Raw genomic sequence first — 18,428 nt, 5'->3', positions numbered from 1 at the left:
GAAAGTTGACTTAACTGGCAATGATAAATTAATAAAAATTATGAAGCTGAGTTATTGGTTTCACAGAGATGATTAAATGCATTATGGAGATTTGCTAGAATTTGTTTTAGACCATAAGACTTGCAGTTTATCAGCAAATAAACAGAAGATTTGGCAAGCATACAAGAGGGTAGGGTAAATATGCTATACCATAGAAGCATATGGAACTGTTCAAACCTACATGGCATCACTACTATCAAAGGAAGTGACTTGAAATATGTGAAAAAATATGCTCTTTTGAAATTGGTATGGTCTTATGATTTCTGGAATGCATAATGACATATGTCGCATTAAAAAAAAGCACCTTTTAATAACATAATTAAGTCATTAAATAACTGCAAAGGTTCCTTCTTTTTCCCTTAAGCTTAGTGAACGTGTTCTATTGAGTGAGGAGTAATAGTCAGGCAAGGTTCTAAACAAGTCATTAAAAATTCTTAATACACCATCTTTCTCCATGTCTCTCAGGAAACATGGTGAGCAAGGAGGGTGGCAAATGCATGCTCACCAACTCAGAGTCTGACTCAGAGGGAGCACCCTTGCCTTCCACCTCACTGGCGCTAGAGGTGAAGTATTCCCTGGAAGCCAATCGACAGGTGAGGAAGAGAAACAAGGCCCTGCAAGTGCGTTTCAAGGATATCTGCGAGGCACAAAACGAGCAAAGGGAGGCGGAGTTGCAGGCAGCGGGGAAGGGTGGAAAGCCGATCTCATACAAAGTGGCATACCGCAAATACATGACCGTCCCTGCTCGCAGATCCATCCCAAATGTCACAAGGAGCACAGGCGTCCAGACGTCCCCTGACCTAAAGAAACGCTATCAGACCTTTCCCTTTGAGCGCAAAAAAGGCCACACCTTTAAACACGTGGTGGCTGTGGAAACTTATAAAGGTCAGAATAACGGTTTTGTCATGGAGGTGAAACAGTCCAAGGCTGCTGAGCAGGATTTAGATGAGGAGGAAGAGGAGGGAGCCTGTGGAGGTAGTGGAGTCCGGAGGACCAGGGCTCTGCTCCATACTAATGAGTGCATTGCCACAGTTGAACAGCACGCTGCACCTGATGGCCTGTGTTCTGATGCTGTGCTGCTCAGTTGCTCTGCAGACACAGACTGCCTTGCAGACACACATAGAGGAAGTGGGGCTGGAGCACAGGCAGAGTACCAGCTCTGCAGTGCCCCATCCAAAGCCAGGACAGGATTACAACACAGGGAAGCTGATACAGACCGCTCCACCAAGAGGCAGCTGCTGAATCTGGAGGGGGGCTCATCTCAAACCTTGCCGGACAGGGCCTCCAAGGTTACAGGCCCGATCGCCTGGAACTCCCTTACACAGGTGGAGTGCCTGGACAGTCCATCAGTACGGAGCAAGCGGAAGAAAGGCCTGCAGCTCAATGGGCTGCAAAGTGACACGCTACCACGTTCCAGCAGAGGCTGTACAATACAGGCACAGTGCCACACAGGACAGTTATCTGCCCGGCCTCTACGGGGCATGGAGGAGCCTCTGTCGCCGTGCAGAGGTGGAGATCCTAGTGGGGCACCTCCCGACCAAACACAGGAGGCCTGTAAGCAAATAGTGCCTATGAATCAGGATGGGGATGTTAAAGCACAGCTCCAGGCCATGGAAAATCTCATCAGCTCCAGCCAAGAGACTATCAAAGTGCTTCTAGGGGTCATCCAGGAACTGGAGAAGGGGGAGGCCCACAGAGAGGGGTAAGACATTTCACTTAAATCCTGTGCTTTACACAAGTGATATTCTTTAGGAATTCAACCTTTTCTCTCCCTGATTGATTGCAATATTTTCAGCAACAAACTCTGGATCAGTCACATCACTGCTGATACCCAATGTGCTAAATTCTGAAAGGTTAGTATCAGGGCATATACTGATTTGCTGTATTGGATCAGTACCTCCCTACTCTATATTAAATTATATAAATTGAAATATGGTGATTAAGAAACAAGTTGATGTTGATGGGGTTAAGCAATGGAAATGGCAGAGACAGAACACATTCATGATTCAGCATGAAAAGGAAAGTACCCTTGATGTGTCACATTATTTCTAGATCTTAGGGACAAGCTTGTAGGCCTGACAGCTGTGAGTGTTAAAAAAAAAAAAGATCATAGTGGCATTTGAGTGGGCTGATGTGGCTTTCTCCTGGATGTGCCCTGCAGTGTTATTACACCACAAAGTTCTTTTGTGATGATTTCCCTCCAAATATGGCAGAGCTGCTGCAGAAATTAGTTACAGAAAAATCATCTCATTCAATTTGGCCCAAGTGGCTTGATGATCCATCATATGAAACACTGCTACTATGAATATGGCCTTTAATCACAAACCCAAGGCTAGGAAATGGAAGACGCGTTCTCACTATTTCTGAATGAAACTGATTCAGCCAATAAAACCTGGCATGAGATGTAATGTAACCTGTATTAATAAGAATATCAAGTCAAATTTTAATGTGTGAACATGAGAATATGAAGCTAAAAATGTATATTTTACTCATATTTTTTTAATTGTTTAAGCAAAATACCAAAGTAGACCTTTAACAAATGGCCTTGTCCATGTGCACATCATGTTTATCTAGTAAGTCCAAGGCGTTTAAAAAAACCATGGCCTGTGAAAAAGCCATTTACTGTCCGACAGATACTGAATATATACAAAAGGGCAGCAGATAGCATCTAGCTCACTGAAATAGAGGATTGTCTATCTAAAGAGACGAGGCAAACAAAATGGCCAATTTGTTGAGTGAATTGCTGGGTCTTGGCCCTCAGATCCCTATCTGTTCTGACCAGCATGCAGAGAGAAAATCCATACAATCAAAATCACACCAACCTGGGCTCATGGAGGACGGGAATGAAAGGTAGTTTCAAATTAATGGCTAGTTAATGGTGCCATCTAGTCACATACATAAGGAAAACAATCACAATGTGCTTCCATATATTAATTGATTAGGCCCACTTTTAGTTAGTGAGCAGCATAAACCCCTAAGGCAGTAAAGCACCTGAGCCGAAATTAACATCCATTTTGCTACATGTGCAGTCTGTTTCCTGTCCCTACTGTGGTTTCAGAAATCATTCAGACCACTTCACCTTTTGCACAATTTATTACGTTGTAAATTTAGTTTTAAATGTAAACTATTGATGCATACTCAATCTCCCCTAATGACCACAATAAAACATGTTTTCTTTTTCATCTAAATGCGCAAATTCTCATGTTAATTATTCAGATCCAAAATTTTGTACTTTATAGAACCCTGTTTGCCAGCAATTACAAGTTCAAGCTTCTTGAGCTGGTTTTCACAAGCTTTGTACAGCTGAATTTGGACAGTTTATTCCACTTTTCCTGGCAGATCCTCTCAAGCTTAATGGCATTGGATAGGAAGCTAACTTAAGGTCTCTACATAGATGCTCTGATGTTCTGTGGGCTTTGGCTGGGCCACTTACAGACAGAGAGAGGCTTGCTGTCTGCTTTAGGTCATTGTCATGCTGAAAGGTGAACCGCCACCCCAGTCTGAGCTGTTATATTCCTCTTACTCAAAGTGGCGTCTGTCTAGTTTAAAGGCCTCGATACATACAACTGCTGAAATTATCATCCTTCTGGCAGGTTCTCCCATCACTGCAACAGACTTCTGAAGTTCTATTATAGACCTTTTCCGCTGTAGAAACAAGTTTGTGTTCTACTTGTTCAAAAGCTGTTTGATAAAATGCTTATACGTTTCCATTACTGACAGATTCAGTTGCACACATGATTAACGAGCCTTTTGGTTGTCGATTTAATGTCCTCTGCTCAGCTGTGTCTGTCTGTGTGTGTGTGTGTGTGTGTGTGTGAGAGAGAGAAAGAGGAGCTCAGCCCCACCCTCATGTAAACAGTGATAGACAAGGAAAAATAGAGTGGAAAAGAAAGCAGAACCAAACACATCAGGCCTTCAAGTTCTGCCATGTTATCAGTGCAGAGACTGAAGACCTCTGACTCTATGGCTTGGTGTTTGTCCAGACATGCAGTGGAAATTATGGGAACTTTAGTCGCTTTAGTTTGACACAGATGGCCTTCAGTCAAGTTCTAGACTCATATTTAAGGCAGCAAACAAGTGCTAGAGCATAGAATCACAGTAATTTAGTAAAAGAGATTTCAGTTTTTGATTTTAATGTATTTGCAAAAATAAAAAAAAAACATATTTTAACTTTGTGTAGACAAAAACTGTAACTTTATCCATTTAAAGTTACATTTACAACACCATCCAGTATGCAAAAAGTAAAAGAACTATACTCTGATTTACAAAGATGAATTTTTAGTGAGCCAAGCAAAAACTCTAATGCAGCTTTAGTCACACTATATTAGCTACATACTCCCCTTACATAAATGTCACTGACAACAAACAGGAGTGCCCACAGGCTATAGGTGAATTGTGAGTGCAATAACATCTGATGTATAACTGCTTATATTATATGGCATTCATTTTTCATGTAACGAAATGCCATTCTGTGTGCATTCATCACTGGGCATGTGTTTATAGCATGCCACTCAGACACAAATTGAAATTCCATGGCTAGTGTTGTGAGACTAATAAAAAACAATCCTGCCTCAATGAGCAACTCACACATGTTGGAAAGGAAAAAAAATGCAATTTCTTTAAAAAAGGTCTTGTACTCTTAATAAAAGAATGTAATCTTCCACTGGTCCAGCAAAAACAAAATGCAAAACCAAATTCAAACCACACAATACCAGAAAGCCATTTCAACTAGAGACTGATGTTTGTAATGAGCATTAAATATTCACTTTAATTTCATTTCCTTTCCCCTGACCTGTGTGACCACAGGAAGAAGACAGTTATTGAAAAGGAAAAAGACGAGGATAACAGAGTTGCAAAGTAGGAAAAATCCCTCATGTAAAGTTTGTTAACGATAACCCTAAAGTTCCTAAATACAGAAACCATCAGATCAGACACTATTTTTATTGGGAAGAAACCAGTCAGTCAAATGGTCATTGTAGCAGACCACTTCAGTGTCATTGAGAACAAACCGTTACCTCATAGTTGGAGAATAAAATTAACAATGCAAACTTGAGCTACTTTAAACTTCGGAATCAGTACATTTGGCTCCACTAATCTTATAAGATTACCTGAAATAGCTGACTCCTGCCCTGAAGGCCTGTCCTTTTGACTTTTGAGCAAAGATCTAAATATTTTCTAACACGTTTACTCATCCTGGGTATTATTTAACCATGAAAGTTTCCAGAACCCAAAAACCTCATTTAGCAAGTCAATGTGAGCAGATGCAGTTGTTAAGGAAAATGGTTTGAAAATAAGAATGTGAAAAAAAGTGAATGTGACAAGAAAAGCGATGCTACATCTCACTTGGTTGTTGTATCATTAAACATTATCAAGCTGCAAGAAAAAAGGAGCTTACAACACACTGACTTACCTTATTCTACCACACACCATGCATGCTATCACATCCACACACACCCTGCAAATACAGCCCTCATGAGGGCATACAACACAGCATGAAGGATATGATTTTGTTCCAGAGCACATCACTGGTTGCATCCAACAGCACATAGCTCAGGAATAATTTTGCTGTATCATCAGCCAGTGTTGGCAGGCCAGACCCAATTAATCACACTTATGGGGACTTGTTGCTAGCGTCTCTATTCGCACTGTGTATGTGTACATGTTTTTATGCCTTTGGACTCACACCCACACAGTGACCTTTGGGAGAGCACACCTAGGAGCACAAAGAGGGTGAATATATATATACTGTTAATGGCACTTTTGGCTTTGCTCTCTCCAGAGAGGGCTGGCGAAATGAGCTCTGCTCTCTTATTTTCTCTTATTAACTCTGTGTGACAGAGGAGTGGGGAGGAACAGGAGATGGAGAAAGAAAGATCTAGACAGCATGAGGGCAAGGGATAGAGAAAATTAGGTTGAGTTGTTCAAAGGACGTGATCCAGTTGCTGGTGCACCCCATTGGCCCCTCATCGATCAGCTCATCTGAGTGGAAAGTGAAGTTGGCCATGACCTTCTCCACTGCACTTCACCATTGACACCCCCTCCCCCACCCACTCCCAAAGGCAAGTAAGCGTCCCCATATCACTGCACTCATCATGTTCTCAGACTCCCCCATTACCTCATTTTCCTACAGCCCTAAATAACAATATTCATATCAACATGTCTAATATACCTGTCACAGCATATAACACAGAAAACAGTAGATAGGGAGGGGAAATTTATGACAGTGGTTTAATTTTTTATTGATGCCGCACCTTATGGGCAGCATGACAAGAGAGAAAATTGAAAAATGTCTCTGGCACTGCAAAGATGAGTAACGGAAACTACATGTGAAAGTTAGTACTTCATTTATAAAATACAGCAGCAACATCCCTTTCCAGACATTGTGCTTCCTTTACTGTGGACCTTTTGTCATTTATCAGTTCTCACACTAAGGTCTGTGGATTATTATGCAGAATAGCAAGCGCATTGTTTCTGAACAGACACAGTGATCATGTAAGACAGTTTATAAACCAATACTTGTGGCACCAGAAATCCATCCATGAAATTAAAACACTGCTTTAGTAGGAGGGTGGGTGTTATATAACAGCTACTATGTGTGGCTTAATTTAACTGTTTGATTGTGAAGGATAGTGGTTGATGAAGGACAATACCTGTATAAGTAACAGCTACAAAAGCCTTAAATCTGTATTGGGTTTACACGACTGCTTTCAGTTAAGATCATAACCATGAAAATCAACCAATAAATTTCTATTTTGTCTGTCGTTGTTCAAGTGTGCACACAATGTGTCCATTGTAATATGTTACTCATTACAAGGACAAACACCTAACTGTCAATCAGTATGCAAATTCCCACATGCTGATCCAATAGGAAAGTCACTGAGCTGCTAAAGCATGTAACCAAAGAGCTCTATTCAGGTCTTCAGTTTCATCTTGACAAATGGATCTAACAGGAACCTGGTTCACGGCAATATTTGACCTCAGACAACTCATGATGGGACATTCTAAGGATACAGAAAATGCAATATAATTGGAAATATGAATGTGAATTTTGTGAATCTACTGTATATACAGTTATGAAATTGGGATGGACTGACTAATGGCAAAAACTGTAAGACTACCTGTTTAGGTAAGCCATTTATTTTACAGCTTTTTCAAATACGTAAACGTTACTGTGTGCTTTACAACAGTAATACACTGAATTGATGTTTCATTTTGGAGTTCACCTGTGTGAGTAAAACGGTTTTCTATTAGGGATTTGATTTGCTAAGAAAATTAATATACAGCTGTTCTGATAAATTAACAATTTAGAAATTTATGCAAAAGGAAATGACAACAAAAATGGCAATGAAGATTAGCTGATTTTCTCAGTTTTATAACAGAGTATTTCAGTTCTTCGGGTCAAATAAGCATTTTTCAAACTTGTTTTTCTCACACTTCTAGTCTAAAAAAATGACGTGATTAATAATGTAAGAAATCATTATTTGCAGCCTTAGGTATTGTTTTTATTATTTCACAGGAATATTTGTAATGTAATTATTAGTTGCAGTTCCTTCATGAAACTATCTTTCAGTGCTGCCCATAAAGTTATTCTGTGTACATAGTCGCCTTATCTGACTTCCAATCACTCAGCAATAACTAATGGCCAATATAAGCTCTTTCTGCCCTAGCTACAGGACACAGGCCACTCAGGAGAGGAGCATGACTCCTCATCACCCTCATTTACTTCAGCCCTGCTAACAATAGATGACAAACAAGATGAGAAAGGAAGGTGTGAGGGAGCTGCTTAACAAGTCCTGTAATTACTCATTCACGACTCTTATCTTCCCTGCAGACTCTCCTATCGAACCGGACAGGACACAGCCAACTGTGACACATGCCGGAACAGCGCATGCATTATTTACAGGTTAGTGGCCATTCCTCTTCAAAGACAAGATGATCTAAATGTGCCTTGTCCTTTCTCCTTGAGGGAAAGTGAACAGGTAGAAAAGAGATGGTATAGAGGAGCAGAAGGGGCAGGGGGTGCAGGACTAATGTGGATGCAGTTAATGAGCACATGGGGACATGTGACATTTACTCACCACTTTTCCCTCTCTGAATCTATACATCTTTGTTTGACTCTCCTTTTGCCACTGCCCACCCCTTCATTCACTAAAGGGTGCTTAGCAGGTATGAGATTAGCTGGATTTAGACACAAAAGGGCACAAAGTTGAAAAGACGAGAGGAGACATACTGTAGGACGGGCTACGAAAGATCATCATGAAATATCAACACTGCTGTGAAGCCAACTGAGTCCCTGCATATTCTGAAATTATAGTTAGAATTTCATTATTTTGACAAACAATACAGATGTGAGTCTGAAGTTATTAGTTTATGAAGATACATATTTATGTCCATTTTATTTTAGTCTGTTTAATAGGAATAGCTTCATATTTGCAGGAATTTGTTTAACCAAAGAAATGGACAAATTCAAAAACTGACCTGTTAAAGGTTCTAGAAGAAAAGCCAGGCGATCACCAAATTCACCATAACTATTCTCTAGAGACTTTGAATACCTGTAGCAAATTTCATAGCAATCCATCCCATGGATGCCAAGGTATTTCACTGTGAACCACAAGTGTAAACCTCATAGTGGCACAACAACTAGTTAAAGGGAATCCTCAAAGGCAAAGCAAGGAAAGGCAAGGCCAGGCAGCTTTATACCATGCACACCAAACACAGACGCAACTGAAATTGCTTTAGACCCACTTTCCACAGACTCAGGACCTGTTCACGCTCTTCCCGCTCTGTCCTAACTTGGCATTTATTCTCAGATCAGGAGCAATCAGGAGAAATTTCATGAATAAACCCTTTACCCACGCATTACTCATGCTTCATTCCTGCTCACGGTGTAGATACGCTGCCAACGACCAGCTTACGGGGCATTACCGCTGTACTGACGCCTACCCTGAGGAAGATACGCCCTTTTCTCACGAAAGCAACCACTCTCTGCCGTTCACCAGTTATTTGTTAGTTAGTTAATAATGTAACGAGATAAATTACTTTGATAATTATCTCTCAATAGAAACATTCACAACAGTTTAAGTTAACATGGAAGGTATGGAATTAATTCCTCATATTAAGCGTAGCTGGTGTACACAATTCATTACCTTTGAGACAAATCAATTCATACAATTGGAAACACAGGTTTAGGTTTAGTGTCTGCTGGTTCCTAGTTATGATCATGTCTTGCTGCCACTGCCCAGAGCCAGCAGGGCTGCTGAAGTACAGGTGCAGGTACTCTCTTTGTCAGCAGGGTGTGAGTAGAACGGGAATTTAATGGTGTCAATGCTGCCGATATTAATGAAGAGGTAATTAGCGGTGGTCTCTCACTACTGTCCTGTTCACACTGTTGCCGATCAATTATGCTTAACTTCCGTCCCATTCCCAATTCACTTCCGCACTTCCCGACCCATTCTACTGGTGCTCTCTAGAGGTCGGGAGAGGTTTCTGAGCAGATTCAAAAGACAGCTCCCGACTATCCCGCTCTTGCCAATTGAGGCCACCCCGTTACAGATCAAAGCCGCCCCGTTTCCACGGAGATCCCAACCAAAGCTGCTTCGTTCCCATCCTCTTGGGAACACCCAAAATTTTGAGGTCGGGAGTACAGCAGGGTTGGAATGTGGGTCTTACATAGAAAGGTATCAATATTAACATGTCACTGGCATGCATCTTCTGAGGATGTCTCTGAAGGTCTGTACAAAATTCGATTACCCAGATTTCAGTTTAAACAAAGTAGTTAATAGCGTGGCCAAAATCCAAAGATTAATCATGTAACAAAAATAACCAGTTTGTATGGTCAGCTTAAAGTTCAGTTTGTGGCCCTGATTTATGACACGGCCTTAAAAATCCTGCATGACACAAACTGTATGTGAATATGTGCATGTATTTCTGGCTGTTTTTGTATTTGGTGGTAAGAAAACCTATGGGGAATAAGATGAGAAAGAAACGATTTAAAAAGTGCAAGGGTGAGAGATGATCAATAAACTTAGTGGACACTGCTGTTCCACTGCAGTCAGCATTTTGCCTCTGAAAAGCCATTGAAATCATTTTCTATCTACTGTTCTCAATAACTGATAGGCCTCTGGCCAAACTTCAATCAGCTCCTGAAAATGAAGGCGCAGGCCACAGCTCTGTTTCCTCTGATGTTTAAGCTTAGGGAAGGTGCACAGTGTCGTAAAGGGGAGTGTGTTTAAATCACAGCAGTTCCCCCACATAGCCCCAGGGTGGACAACAAAAACAGTCACTTATACTACGATTCAGTGACAGCAAGATGAGGCGAGCTGAATTATGGCCCATGATGTGAAGGACACTGGAAGAGCATAATATCACATGGGGGTAGGATATAGGGTTAAAGGATGGATGAAACAGGACAGAGTGCTGAGATGGGAGCTTGCCTGGTTTTATAAATTAGTCAGCATCCTGTTTAATGCTAACTTGGTGTGTTTGACCCTGGGGAGGAAAAGGTCCTATTCCTACCTGTGCTCTGTCTGTGCTGTCTCTGACTAAAACAAAGTGTGCTTGCCCTGCTGGGCCAGCCTCTGCAGAATGTGAAACTGAGCACAAAATGCAGTGTATGAACATGTCTAATTAAGCAATTCCATTTTGTTTTTGTCAAGATATTCTCTACACCTCAGAATGTACCTTTACTTATCGCTGATGTGTTTCATTTCTACTGTATATCTCCATGACCTGAAATCCCAATGAAAATACGCAAAATTCAGGCTGCGATATGTGTCAGTGAGCTGTTCATGAAGATTTATCTCACCTTAAAGGATGAAGTACAGAAAAACTAAAAAAATACAAAAATACTAAAGACAGGGCTCATCTTTGAAAAAGCGTGCCAGCATCTGGCCTGATTTCAACTTGATAAAGGGAGTAAGTAAGATGGTTGAAATCTGTTAAATTGACCTGGGTTCTCCTTTAAGAGATTCACTTGGCATAGTAAATTGTGTTGATTGGACACAGAATCAAATATAGCGGTTGTATTCACACAAGCAGGAGGATTAAATGGCAATCTAATTACTCAGATCTCCATGAAAACAACCTCTCTGGAGGTGGAGGAACACAAGATAGGAAGCAGAAGGAAGGAACACACAGTGTATGTGGGAGAATAGCTGTCTATCACATCCATTAGGATTTTTTAAGAGTATGTGTTCATTCTGAAGCTGGTCTTGGGACTGGAGTGGACAGGCGGTTCCATAAATAATGTTAGCGTAGTCCAGTAAGGAGCCAGCCATGCACTCTTCAGCATAATCAATTTGTTCAACAGCATATAGCATCATCTCAGATCCTATCTTTAGCATGACTACTGGATCAATACGTGCTATAGTCTATGGACATGGACTTCAAACAGAATGCCAAAGCTACTGTAGTCTCTAGTCCGTGTCTGGTCACATTTTCCTCATTTTGAACCATCTACAACTCAGAGTTTCTGTCTTTCATCCTCCCTCAGTTACTTACTCTCTCAATCTCAGTCTTTCTTCAGAATATGTTATCTCCTCTAGTGTGTGTTCAAATTAACCTGGGGATTCAATGTGTAATGCAATGTGCCTGACATTGAAACAGAATAGGAGAGAAAGGGATGAAAAGATTACTGCAATTCATTTCATTTTGCCAGGTGATGTAATATGCTACCGATAGTGATTGGGAGAGGAAGGAATAGAAAATCAAAGAAAAGAAGTTAGGAAGGAAACATGAGACAAACAGAAAGAAGTTGGATATTAAGAAAAGACAGGATGCTGCAGACAAGCTGCAGATTAGAAATGCATTCCACATATTTCTATACTACAGGCATTAAGTTGAGATGTGTCTTGTTGCAGAAACCCTGTAATCTCATTTTCCTCACTTTGTATTTATAAGGGCTAATGTGCTGATCAAACAGGAAGATAAATCTAAGCGGTTGTGATTAAAAAAAGTTGATTGCGAAGGTTCACACCAATAACAGACTATAGTTATTCATTTTGTCATTAAATATCTTGTCTTGCAATTGATTCATACACACTAAAACTACGACTGATCATTAAACTAGCTGATGTTAAGACTGTTTGAATAACACTGTGCAGTACAAATAGACAGTAAAAAAATATCAACAAAGGAATGGGTACTTAAAAGTAGGGGGAAAAAAAAAAATCTCCAATCTATTGTGCAAGGCTATGAAAATCAATTAAGCGTAGCTAAAGGCTGAAGAGCTGATTACATTATAACATATGGAAATTAGTGAGCAGCATGGCTGTCCTACTGCACGACTCTGCCGGGGGAAGATATCTCTTTTTGTGCAAGCATAATGATGTTTTCCAACATGGTGGCAAGCTGGTTACCATAGCTACAGGAGTGATCCTCGGTAGGGCAGACAGCGTGAAGGGACAGTGAGGACAGTCAGGAAGAGCACATTCACACCCGGGAGAGATAAGGGAACAAAAAGGAAGGCAGGGTGAGAATGTGAAACAGGGAGACCAAGAGAGGATGAAGGAGACAATAAAGGATAAAGACTCAGATGTTTAAAGTGGGTATAGGGCAGATTAGGAGTATGTGTGTGATTAACAAGTTGAAGAGAGGTAACGCGTGGTACAGAGAATGGACACGTTTCCTTTTTTTCTTGTACATACACTTTGGAGAGCAGGGAAATGACAGAAAAAGAGTGGGAGTGAGTGAGAGAGAAACAAAATCAAGAGACAGAACAAGTGGGTGAGCGAGGTTAAAGACGGACAAGGTCCAAAGTGCCTTCTTCAATTTGTTCTGATCCAACAACCCACTCAGGGGAGTGGCAGCTGGGGGACAGGAAAATGCCAACAATGCTTCACTTTTCACTTTCAACTGCAAAATCTAAATGTAGAGCGATGCAGCAGGGCCTGTGACAGTTTCATAAGGAGATGGTGATAACTGGGCCGGCTAGAGACTAATAAATGTTTCATTAAAAGGCCTTTTGAGTATGTTTCAAAGACGAGATGATTATCTTTTCACTCTGCTTTTTTTTCCCCCAAATAAAGTTATGCAGATTTTTTTTTTCTTCTTTTCAGTGACATTTAAGTTTCCTCACTTTGCTGTTTCCAAGCCACAGGCAACATCACCTCTACTTGCTATAGTTCTCCTCGCAAACTGAAAGCTATATTTTTTATTAAAACATTAAGAAGATTCAGCTACACAAGCCAAGATAAAATAAAGCTGCTAGCTACTGGGATAACCATCATGAATGCATAGCTTGTTCAAATATGTACATGTACATGAAGATCTTTGAGAGTGTGTGAGGATTTAGTCTCACTACAACACAGCTTTATAAAGGCTAAAAAAAAAAATGTTACATAGATGTAGATGAATAATTATTTACAATATAAGCTGACATCACATACATAGAATCAAGTGGAATATGTGGTTTAAGCAGCATCATGCGAGAAATGTTTAGTAAATCTATGTCTGATGTATAAACAGGGTTTCTGCCTGTGATCGCAGATGTTAGTGTCAATTTTTATCTTCTGAAAATCATGCCATGACATTTATGTTTGACTGGGCAGTGTGGCGTGGGATCTGATGGAAAACAATGCAAAGAGGGAGGGATTGACAAGAGACAAGAGGTGCTGTTCATTGTGCTGTTTGAACCATTAATTTTATACTGCTCCCACAGATTAGTCTTCACTGACTGTCATTTACTCAAGAACTGGACCCACAGCTGATGTTAAATATATCACAGCTGCAGAACTGTACCATAAATGACTGTACCGGTTAGTAAGACAGAGAATAACAGGGTAATTCTAAAGCAACCGTATAGTCTACTGTTATTGGAGAAGTGCACGCACAAATGCACAGGCAGGAGCTGAACAAAGCAAATACTGAATCATGTAGCATGAAGACAAATGCACCGAAAAGGTACAGTATACTCTCAGCAGCATAGACTGGAAAGGACTGTACTGATAAATGTAAGTCTTTTCTTTTTTTAAATATGGTTAAATGGCTATGAGTCCATGCAGGGCAATAACCTCTAGCCATGGATGCACAGTAACAACAGTCTCAGCATTATTAGAGGCTTACACTGAAGAGCAAAGTAAATCCTATATCAGATATCACTATCTGTGTGTGTCTGTGAGAGAAACAGCACAAAACTACAGTACTTCTCTAAAGATACCAAAAAAATGATAGCGAGATCTGTCTCTCGGTGACTTTGTAGAGTATTAATTGAAGGGATTTTAAGCAAAGAAAAAGGCACAGTAAAATACTCATTGTAAAGCTTCACCACTAACACTCATTACACTAACAAACACAGCCACTGATCACAGAGTCCTTTGATGCTGCCTTTCTACAGTTATTTGAGCTGAAATGGACTGTCAATTTTATAGCCTGTAATTCTTTTTAAAACATGAGCATGAGTTTGATTTCAGAAGACATCCTGATCTTATTATATATGATGAGCCTGATGGCTGTATTCACACATGTAGTTCAGTTCCCTTGGGGCTGACCAAAGGTTAAATAAATAAATAAATAAATCAAAGTGCTTTTATGAAACATCGCAAGAAAATTAAAATAAATAGAATGAATCAAGATATTTAAGGCAGTGAAAAGATAAAAACAGAAAAAAACAGGCTAAATTATACAAGTGAAAGGATGTTTATAGGGGAATGTTTTTAGAAGAATTGACTTAAGCACACTGTTGAAGGGCTAAATCTGACTGCTACAGCTCAATCATGCTTTAAAATATGGTGGGTTTTAGGAGAAGCAGTTGTTGGGGTGGACACAGGGTGTGCTTACTGTGCTAAATGTAGACTAGAGCTAATGCACATGTGACTAGTAAAATTTTAAAATCGATTCTAAATTCAACTGGAGAACAGTAAATGCTTAAACGGAGCCATGGTCTGTTTTTCTGGCACCTACTAAAAGCCTGCTACTGGGTTTTGAACTGGTCGTATGCCAGAACACTTGTGGTAGTTTGAATGAATTACTGTACTTGCTCTACATCTTCAAACAAAGGATTCGTTTTGGAGAATTTTACTGAGCTTAACAAGACACCTCAGGACACCTTGGCCTCATGTGCAGGACTTAATCTTTGGAGCAATGACAAACATGCACACACACACACGGTCTAACAGGTTTTACAAAAAAACTGAAACAGATTTATAGCAGTGTAATTAACAGCAAGTGATTGATTGCTAATAGCTGCAGTGTTCCTGGACCTACATAAAGGCCTGAGTCAAACAAATGCAAAGTGCTTTGTGTCTACATCAGCACCTAACATTTACATGAGTCACTGTAAGACAAACACATCTGCATCTCTCCAGTTCTAGTCAATGCCAAAAGCATCAATGTACATGATAAAAACAGATACACTGATTTTACTGTGATACCTTATTTGAGATTGTTCCAACTCCTGGATGCAGCTTTGACATGCAGATGAAATCTCTACCTGGAGTTATAACTGGAAACTAATCATTTCCAACTTCCAGTAGTGATCATTGGATGTAGATTTTAAAAATAATCATGATTAAAAGACATCTTAGTGTTGCACCAAGTTACCCTTACAAATGCCTTCCATCTCAACCAGAGCAGGGAGCCTACTGCATAGCTCACCTTGACACTGCATAATCTCTCACAGTGGTAAATGCCAGCATCTAACCAGACAGACTACAGTATTCATGAAGTGGAGCTTGTTGCTATTATGTAAGTCTGTCCATCAGTGTCCTCACTCCCCGACTCAGACTAGAGGCTAGTGGAAGCTTTAGCAATGTACAATCCCTCTGTACAGCCACAGCTGAAGCTGTAATCTGAGTTTCACTTTGCAGAACCTAGTAGTCAGATGTGCGTGGGCGTGGGATTACAATGATGGCTTGCCCAGATAAATCCCTTAGCACCCCAGGGAGACATGCACTACACAGGGAAGGAAAGGACTCTTGTGTCGGTGTGTGCGTGCACTGCATTAAGCCATTCTGCATCCCTTTTACCTTTTGCTAATGTTGTAATATTGTGATCAAAGCAACAGGATATAAACCAATAATCTAAAAGACCCACATCAGTACTCAGGGCCTGAGCTTACTTTTAGCAAAGCAAATGATCTTCAGTTCACCTCCTCCAGTGACCCAGCACTCCTCACTGAGAAAAATACTAATGGGCTTCCCTCTCGCATCACAATAAATATGCAAATGACAAAAACTACATAAGCACCAGCATCAGCAGCCAAAGTGTGCTGAAATCACACTGTTTTTGAAAGCAAAAACAGTCTGAACTTGGAGATGAGATTTAGCTGAGGAATAAATACAGGTTTCTTTCTCAGGCTGAGCAGTGTTTGACAGATGTCTCTGTAGGGGTCAAGCGAGAACAGGCCACAATGTGCACAGTATGGTTAGAGGGGAAATGTGGGAATCAAAACATGTCAACATTAAAAGAAGCGTGAAGGGGAAAGAAGCGTGACTAGTTTCTGTGTCAATGAAGGAAGAGTATACACAATAAAATGTATCAAATTAAAGCACACACAAAAATAAAATGGAGGTGGTGGTATCTGAAATATATGTCTGGGCTTGTAAATTACCCATATTTCATATCTCCACAGCATTCATACAACCAGTAAAATAACAGCCATAATATATTTACCAAAATAACAAAACAAGGTTTTATACTATAATAAAATACATGACGCTTATGTGATTTAGCATGTATTCACCTTGATGTGATGATCTCAAGTAGTTGGTCATTGTTTGAGCTGATTGTTTTTTTTTTTTGTTTTTTTTTTTTTATTTAGTGTGGAGCTGGACTTCAAGCAGCAGGAGGACAAGCTACAGCCACTGATGAAAAGGCTTTGCCCTACAGAGGACGTCCACTTTGCCTCCCTGCCTTACCCCCAGGAGGCCTTCACGTCCACCCCAAAACGCAAGTCCAAAGCTGACTCCAAGAAGCATGCTCGCTGGAAACTTTGGTTCCTGTGACAACACAGCACCATCGCCTCCCCCGCTACACATATACAGGATTCATGCATCCATCCGGTCATCTATATTGGTTTATCCATTAGCGTCTGTTTTATGATATCTCCTTGACTTTTTGTAGGTAGCCATTATTAATGGAGAGCTCCACCAATGGATATTGAACCCCTTCTCAGAGGCAAGATATAAAATGGGACAAGTTTGAATTAAAAAAAAAAAGAAGAAGAAATCTAAATATCTTGCTTACCAAAAGTGGATTCAGAGTTATTTTGAATGAATTTCTTCAAACAGGGTATGAAATTGCATCAGGGCAACATACCTGGAAATCTGCAAGGCGAGAAGATAATTTTTTTCCCCCCCTCTGTCTCCACATATTTTTTTTTTTTTGGTTACATATACGGGGGTCCTATTCTAGATCATGGTTTAGCAAACGTCACATTTCCAATCACCAGTTGGGACTGTCTTCTGCGAGCCTCCAAAGGAGGTTGGCAAGTCACCATCAGTGCTCTGAGGTCAACATCAACAACAGAATATTATCAAACTGCAAAGCACAATTAACTCTTCAGGATACATTTTCTCCAGAATAATTAAAAAGAACTATTTTAAATATTAACTCACGTGTAGAGCATCTATTAAATATGTCAGATTGAAGACTTTGATAATGTCTTAAGAAAAGACCCTAAGGACAAAGAAGTCAGATGTTTATTGGAGGTCTATGATCAACTTTCTATCCATTACTCAAATGTCTCCTTGAATCAATTGACTTTGAAGTAAAGAATGAATAAATAACACTTATTTTCTTAAAAAAGATTTGCAAAGTTAGAAGTCAATGGACTTTTTTCAATATTCTAATATATATCTATAAACATTCACTTTAAGGTTTATTGGAATATGTTTATTTAAGCTGCAGTGAAGGGGGCTGTGCATTTCAATGATCACCTGTACACTGCAGTACACGTGATCAGTTCTGATTTTTAATTCCCTTTCATACTATAGACTCATTTTAACAAATCTCACAGTGCTTATGGTCACTGAAACCCTGTAGCCTAAAGAAAAGAGGCCAAACACAGTCAAACCTCATTGATACAAAACTATAGACAGTGCTGGAGAAAAAAAAAAAAAGTTTGAAGTTCCTTTATTATTTCAGTCATAAAACCAACTATAATGATGCTGGTTTCTAGCACATGTGAGAGATAAACAGGATCTTGCAACAGCTATTTCAATAGCAACTGAAACCAAGCCAGATAGACTGAATGTGCCACTTGTGATCACAACCAGGGCTTTTACAGTGCAGGGTGGCAGGCATGTAGCCTTGCATGCTTTTTACAACATATGGATTTTGCAGAATATTTTCTAGCATTTCGAAAAAACAAATTTTAAAGGGAATGACAAAAAGGTTCTTCCTTTTTTTTTTTTTTTAAATTACCAGCTCCTGTTTATTTCTTCCCCTCTATT

At 40.0% G+C, this 18,428-nt stretch overlaps 2 protein-coding genes across 3 annotated transcripts in view; one reads left to right on the top strand and one right to left on the bottom strand.

The window, feature by feature from the left end:
* dock1 (dedicator of cytokinesis 1) overlaps window positions 1-18,428 on the bottom strand; it is a 150,097-nt gene that overhangs the window by 69,338 nt on the left and 62,331 nt on the right. The gene's annotated exons all lie outside the window — the stretch shown is intronic.
* insyn2a (inhibitory synaptic factor 2A) lies at window positions 510-17,012 on the top strand. Its single transcript, XM_026315331.1, has 3 exons — window positions 510-1,741; window positions 7,871-7,942; window positions 16,796-17,012. Exons 1-3 carry the CDS (start codon window positions 510-512, stop codon window positions 16,977-16,979), a joined length of 1,488 nt encoding a protein of 495 aa, XP_026171116.1. The 3' UTR covers window positions 16,980-17,012.

The sequence above is a fragment of the Mastacembelus armatus genome, chromosome 19 (assembly GCF_900324485.2).
Source record: "Mastacembelus armatus chromosome 19, fMasArm1.2, whole genome shotgun sequence".
Taxonomy (NCBI): domain Eukaryota; kingdom Metazoa; phylum Chordata; class Actinopteri; order Synbranchiformes; family Mastacembelidae; genus Mastacembelus; species Mastacembelus armatus.
This window is presented reverse-complemented; position numbering and strand designations above follow the sequence as displayed.

Bases quoted from the DNA above. Each gene is read 5' to 3' on its own strand.
- insyn2a (XM_026315331.1), top strand. From the start codon at position 510: ATGGTGAGCAAGGAGGGTGGCAAATGCATGCTCACCAACTCAGAGTCT. The intron at 1,742-7,870 runs GTAAGACATTTC...TCTTCCCTGCAG, and splicing joins GGGGAGGCCCACAGAGAGGG to ACTCTCCTATCGAACCGGAC. The intron at 7,943-16,795 runs GTTAGTGGCCAT...TTTTTTATTTAG, and splicing joins AGCGCATGCATTATTTACAG to TGTGGAGCTGGACTTCAAGC.